We start from the raw sequence: 5,943 nt of genomic DNA, 5'->3' as shown, positions 1-5,943 counted from the left end.
CAATAAGGAGTCACTCAGCTAATCTAAAGTATACAGGAAACTTACCTACCAATAGTCTTTAGTTCTGTCCCCTGGGGCCAGATAGAACAGGGCCTCAAGATCACGGTCTGAATGCTTCAAGACCCCCTAATTCCTCTCCTTCAGCTGATCCTCATGGGGTATGTTAGGCCCTTCCCTGCTGGCCACCCTCCTGTAATGTGGGGGGAGTGGGGGGACGACTATCGGCTTCCTCTTTCTGAACACTTGGCCTCAGTTAATACAGCCTAATAGCAAATTAGCTGCTCTGGCTGCCTCTACTGTCTCCTCTCCAGGCTAACTCATTCAAGCTTCATAATGGATAGGCCTGAGCAAGTCATTCCCATGAGCCAAAGCCTTTCACTGATGAAATCAAAATGGTTTTAGAAGCTCTCAGAAATCGGGCGCTTGTCTTTTGATACCTGTCCACCTAACAGTGCCCTCTGCTCCAACCAGGCCTTGGTGACTCCCTGTATACCAGGCTTATTCATTTCTATTTTTGTGCCTTAGCTCACACACTCCTCCCCAATTTGTTAGACTATTTCTCTCCTCCACCTGTCCTAATCCTAGCTGAGCCAGGCTCACTTGTGGGGTGAGAAGGTGGGTGTGAATACCATTACTCAAATCTTAGACCATTCCATCCAGGGCTGGCCAGTAAGTAGTAGGCTGTGGGATTTTCTGGGAAGTGGGGTGAGGAGGAAAGGGTTAGGAACCCCAGGCTATCAGGTAGACTGGCTGGGGAGAAGTGGGGTGGAGTGGTCAGCCCTGACATCAGGGTCAGGGTCAGGGCCAAGTCATGGAAAAAATGTTTGAGCAGAGGCTGAAGCTGTTATAAACAGGGTGAGAACAATAGGATGAAGGCAGTGGAAGGAGGTGGGAGGAGGGAACCGGGCCCTCCCTGGCTCCCAGATAAAATCCATAGAGGCCTTACTAAGGTCTTCACCCTCATCCTCCTCCCGTGTGTGGGCAAACCTCTTAGGCTTTCTGGACAGAGGAATGGGTGCATAGTGTGTGTGTGTGTGTGTGTGCGTGTGTGTGTGTGTGTGTATGTGTGTGTGTGTGTGTGTAGGTAGAAGTGTGTGCACACACATGTTGACAGAACATGTTCACGGAAGCTTTGGCCTGTTTTGATCTCAGTGTTGTTTCATGTCTATGGCCTGTCTATATCAAAATAAATGTCTGTGCTCACAGTTTGTCCATGTCCACCTCCATGCACCCAACTTGCTTTTCCCAATGAAAGGAAACTCCCAGGTTGTGAAGTGCTGAGCTGGGGAGAGTTTATCCCACTAATACCTCAGAGTGGGCCATCCGTACATGGGGGCTGAGCATGAGGTGTGGAGTGGAAGGCCTATGCAGTGGGATTAGGATTGAAAAACAAGGGAAGGGATGGCTTACAGATGTCTCAGACAAGGAGGTCTGAACAGGGCCCCCAGCCCTTCATCTCCTGGGCCATAGAAAGTGACACTTCCCCTCTTCTCTATACCCCCTGCCTCCAATCTCAGCCTCTATCCACAGTCCAAGGGACAATGACCAGAGAATGGCAGAACTCAAAGGGCCCTTTGCATCTAGTCCAACCCCTTTATTTTACAGATGGGAAAACTGAGTCTAAGTGAAGGGAAGTGATTGGTCCAAGCAAGTCCAAGATACATCCAGGACTAGAATGCAGAACTCCTGATTCCCTGTACAGGGCTTTTCCATCATGCCTAATTCCCAGAAATCCCAGGAGCCTCTTGTCCTTTCCCCCCAACCCCCATCAATCAACCCATCAATGAACAAGCATTTATTAAGCATGTGCTAAGCGTGAAAGATACAAGTAAAAAAGTGGGATAGACCTTGCCCTCAAGGAACTCACAATCTAGGGATATGACATGTCCCCTGAGAAGTAAATATGGGATATATATATATATTTATATACATACACAATAAATACAGAGTTCAGGGGCAGGGCACTAACCAGGGAGAACCAGCCTTTTGAAGGAGGTGGCCCTTGAGCTGAGCTTTCTAGGGGTTCCAAGAGGCAGAGGGGAGAACATTCCAGTCATGGGCAACAGCCTGTGTAATGTTATGGAGGGTAGGGAGTAGTGATGGATGACCTGCCCAGAAATACTGGCTGGAGCCAGACTGGGAGGACCTTCAAATGCCAAGCAAAATAGTAGAGGCCCCGGGGGGAGCCATAGAAGCTTATCCTGAGCAGGGGCATAGTGTGGTCAGGTCTTTGCTTTAGGAAGGCCAAGTTGGTACCATGTGGGAGATGTTGGCCTTGGCACGGAGCTTTGTGGAGTCCGGGAAGAGAGCTGACCTGCCCATGCTCTGCCCAGGACCTCAGGTGGCTGTGTCCTTGGTGAGAGAGGAGCTGGCAGTTACGCTAGAGTCATCAGGGGGACCAGAGCTGGCCACAGCCAGGGGCCGGGAACGGCAGAAGAGACTGCATAGCTCTGAGGAAACGCTGCTGCTGAAGGAGGCGTAGATCCAAGGGTTGGTGAAGCTGTTGAGGCTGGCCAGAAGCATGAGCAACACAAAGGATGGCCCTGGGAGAAAGGCAAAAGCCAAAAGAGAGGTGGGCATGGTGCAGAAAGGACAGGCAAGAAATGGCAGAGCTATGGGAATCCAGGCCAAGGGGCAGAAGGGGTGTGGGGGCGTAGGACAATGGGCAGAGGGGACCAAGGAGGAGGCAGGGCTGGGCACAGGGATGGGGAGAAGGGTTTGGGAGAGTCTATGAACGTGCACCTGTGTGCATCAGGGTGTCCGGAGGCAGATATGTGGGTACCCATCAGCACAGCTCTCTGGGGACATCTGTATGCCTGCCTGCATATGGTGGTTTTATGTGCCTTGATCTGGGTATATGTACCTTTAAACTTACCTTCCCGAGGTGCCTGAGGGTCCCACACCGACCACAGCTGCACCAGGAAGAAGGGTGCCCAACACAGCACGTACACAATCACTATCACCAAGGTCATTCTCACCGTCTTGGCCATGGCTGCTGAGACCCGAGCACCCTCACTAGGTCCCACGCTACTAGCCCTAGGGGACAGGCTGGCATGGATCTCTCGAAAGATGAGCAACTGGCAGGCAGCTATGCCTGCAGCTGGTGCCACAAACACCATTATGGCGATCCAAGTGACATAGGCCCGGAGCCCCCAGGGCTCGATAAACAGTGCCCAGCAGTCAAAGGTCCCAGGCTCACCCTCTACCTCCCGTTGACTGAAGATAAAGAGCTGGGGCAGACTGAAGATCAATGAGAGGGCCCAGGCGACCTGGATGGGCCTATTCCAGCGGGCCCCACCATGGCGGAATGCCAACATGGGGCGGCAGATGGCTCGATGGCGGTCCAGGGTCATGGCCAGAATCATGTAGGAGGAAGCATACATACCCACCATCTGCAGATACTTGACTACCCGGCATAGAATATCAGGGCCCTGGAAGCGGTCTGTGATGTCCCAGGCCAGTTGTGGAAGCACCTGGAACAGGGCCACAGCCAGATCAGCCAGACACAGGTGGCCAATGAAGACATGCATAGGGGCCCACCGGCCTCGTCTGCCTCTACGAGCCAGGGCCCCCAGCACCAGTATGTTGCTCAGCATCACACACACAAACATGACCGCCAGCAGTGCCACCTCAGCCTGGGCCAACCATGGGTTTCGAGATTTGCTGTTGCTGCTACCGTTGCCAAGAAGGCTGTCATTGGAGAGGGCCTCAGTGGCTGCTGGGAAATAGAGAGAGACAGGGAGAAATGAGAAGCCCACCTTGGATAAGAGGGAGGCAGGTGAGGATCTTGGTCTAATTCTATTCTACACTGAATCACATTGATCATCCTGTGAAGATGAGCAGGGGCATTCATTTAGAGATGGAGGTAGCTTTCTCCTCTCCCCTGTTCCCTCATCAAATAGCAACTACCCGTGGTCTGAGGTTTCGGAGAATATTTTCCCCCTATCTGGGCCAGAAGTAGAAGTCAGGATGATCAGGGAACCGTGATCAGGCTAACCTTGGAGTGGGGGGTTAGAGAGTGGGGGATTAGACATTAAACCCACTTATAGGCTCATGGGACCCTAGACGTAAGAGCTAGATGGGAGTTCAGAGGCCACTGAGTTCAATCTTCTCATTTTTACGGAATAGGACACCAAGGCCCAGGTAGGGAAAGAATCTTGACCAAGGTCACTTATAGGATCCAAGTCCAATCTCCTCATTTTACAGAGGAGGTAGTTGAGGCCCAGGTAGGTGAGGTGGCTTGCCCAAGGCCACCTAGGTAAGAGGTAGCCATGGCAGGAGTGGAATCCAGGTCCAAATCCAATACAAATCCAACATGCGTCACCCGCTTCACATATACTCAGTGGGCATGTCTCATCTCTTCTATCCCATTAAAGTTGGGTGGACAGGACAAGAGGCATGGTTTTGTCATTGTGCATTGTGGCGTGGAGGGAGGTGAGGGAATGGGGGCAAGCATCCAGATCTCTAGAATATTTCTCCTTCACACTATGCTCCTACCTTACACCCCAGCCCAGCCCCCAACAAATTTTGGAGTGACCATAGGCCTCCACCATATTCCAACTCCCAGGAAGCAGCTCCAAAGAATGGAATCTAGGTAGGACAAGGTGTGCAGAGTCTTAGGAAATTAAGTGATTGGGCACGTTGGGTGGGGTAGTCTCTGCCTGCCTTCCCACGATCCTCCCCCCAAGTCTCCAAACTAACAGGTCCCAAATAGACCCTACCCCGTTTCTGTCCCTCATTTCCTCCCCTCTCTCTTTGCCCTTGCCCCCTTGGCCATACCACGCAGATGGTGGTGGGAGCCTTACCTGATGCCATGGAAATTCTCAGCATGCTGGATACAGAGAGGAACCTGGTGTCCAGCCCCTTTCCTCCACTTCAGGGGCCTAGAAGGGAGAGAGCCCTACGATGTGTGCTAAGTTCACGTCCCCAAATCCCCCTAGATCCGGTCTCTGCCACCCAATCACAGGGGGCAGCTGGAGAGGCTCTGGGGTATGAGTGCCGAGTGGTGGCAGGCTCGGAGCGCAGGATGCCTGAGGCCCCAGGCCACTCCCACTGTTCTCAGCAGTCCTCAAGGTGGGAACAGGTTAAAATGGATGAGGGCCTCTATATGCTGGGAGGGGGGGTGCTGTTTGTGGGCATGGATGTTGTGTGAATTCAGGAGGGAGGAGGGTGCCTGGGGAAAAGTTCTGGAGGTGAATAAGGGAATGCGTCTGTGTCTGTTCTGTTGGTTCCGTTGTAGCTACAGACCTCCCTTCCCTTTCCTCCCCTTTCCTCCCCTTCCTTCCCCTTCCTTCCCCTTCCCTTCCCTCCCCTTCCCATCTCAGCCTGATCTGGCCCAGGGCTGTGAATGCAGAGCCAAGGACAGGGAGAGTTCGTGTGTGTGTGTGTGTGTGTGTGTGTGTGTGTGTATGGGGGGGGGAGAGGGGAAGAGTGGGGGGGGGGGGGTGTGTGCAGAGAGATCAAGGCAGACCTGGGACCCTGGCTAGATCCAGAAAGGAACAGTGAGAGACACATCCAGACATTTAGACAGACACAAAAGAAATCACCAAAGGACAGAGGAAGAGCCCAGAGACCCCAAGATGAGCCAAGGCCAGCCACTGAGAGACCAGGGACCTTGGGCTCCTCACCTGTTCAGCTGCTCCTGCTCTGCCTGGATCTGATTGCTTTCTATCTCCTCATCCAAGTCAGGACCCAGCTCCGCCCTCCCTCCCCAGACCCCCTGGTGAGCAAGGAGGGAGGGACCTCAGACCTGCTCACACACACCTGGCCTGCCCTACCTACTTCCTGTCCAAGATTCCCCATGTCAGGGGGAGAGGGATGGGGGGGGGGGGGGCCTCCACACCCTGCCGCTGCCACCACCACCACCACCAAGCTCCTAGCCAGCATCGACTGCCCCTCCCTGGAAAAAGGTCAGAGACCATCTCAGCCAAACTCCTTGTTTTT

At 53.3% G+C, this 5,943-nt stretch overlaps 1 protein-coding gene across 2 annotated transcripts; it reads right to left on the bottom strand.

Annotated features, from left to right (window-relative positions):
• Positions 1-1,780: 1,780 nt before the first annotated feature.
• On the bottom strand, positions 1,781-5,731 carry AVPR2 (arginine vasopressin receptor 2). 2 transcript variants are annotated; one of them, XM_072627433.1, is made up of 4 exons: positions 5,628-5,731; positions 4,806-4,883; positions 2,876-3,715; positions 1,781-2,543 (listed from the first exon to the last, which is right to left on the bottom strand). In XM_072627433.1, exons 2-4 carry the CDS (start codon positions 4,828-4,830, stop codon positions 2,338-2,340), a joined length of 1,071 nt encoding a protein of 356 aa, XP_072483534.1. In that variant the 5' UTR covers positions 4,831-4,883; positions 5,628-5,731; the 3' UTR covers positions 1,781-2,337. The 2 variants fall into 2 exon arrangements, with proteins under 2 accessions (XP_072483534.1, XP_072483533.1); XM_072627432.1 differs by having other exon boundaries at positions 2,876-3,718; positions 5,628-5,730.
• Between the last annotated feature and the right edge of the window lie 212 nt (positions 5,732-5,943).

This window comes from Notamacropus eugenii, chromosome X, assembly GCF_028372415.1.
Source record: "Notamacropus eugenii isolate mMacEug1 chromosome X, mMacEug1.pri_v2, whole genome shotgun sequence".
NCBI lineage: Eukaryota > Metazoa > Chordata > Mammalia > Diprotodontia > Macropodidae > Notamacropus > Notamacropus eugenii.
This window is presented reverse-complemented; position numbering and strand designations above follow the sequence as displayed.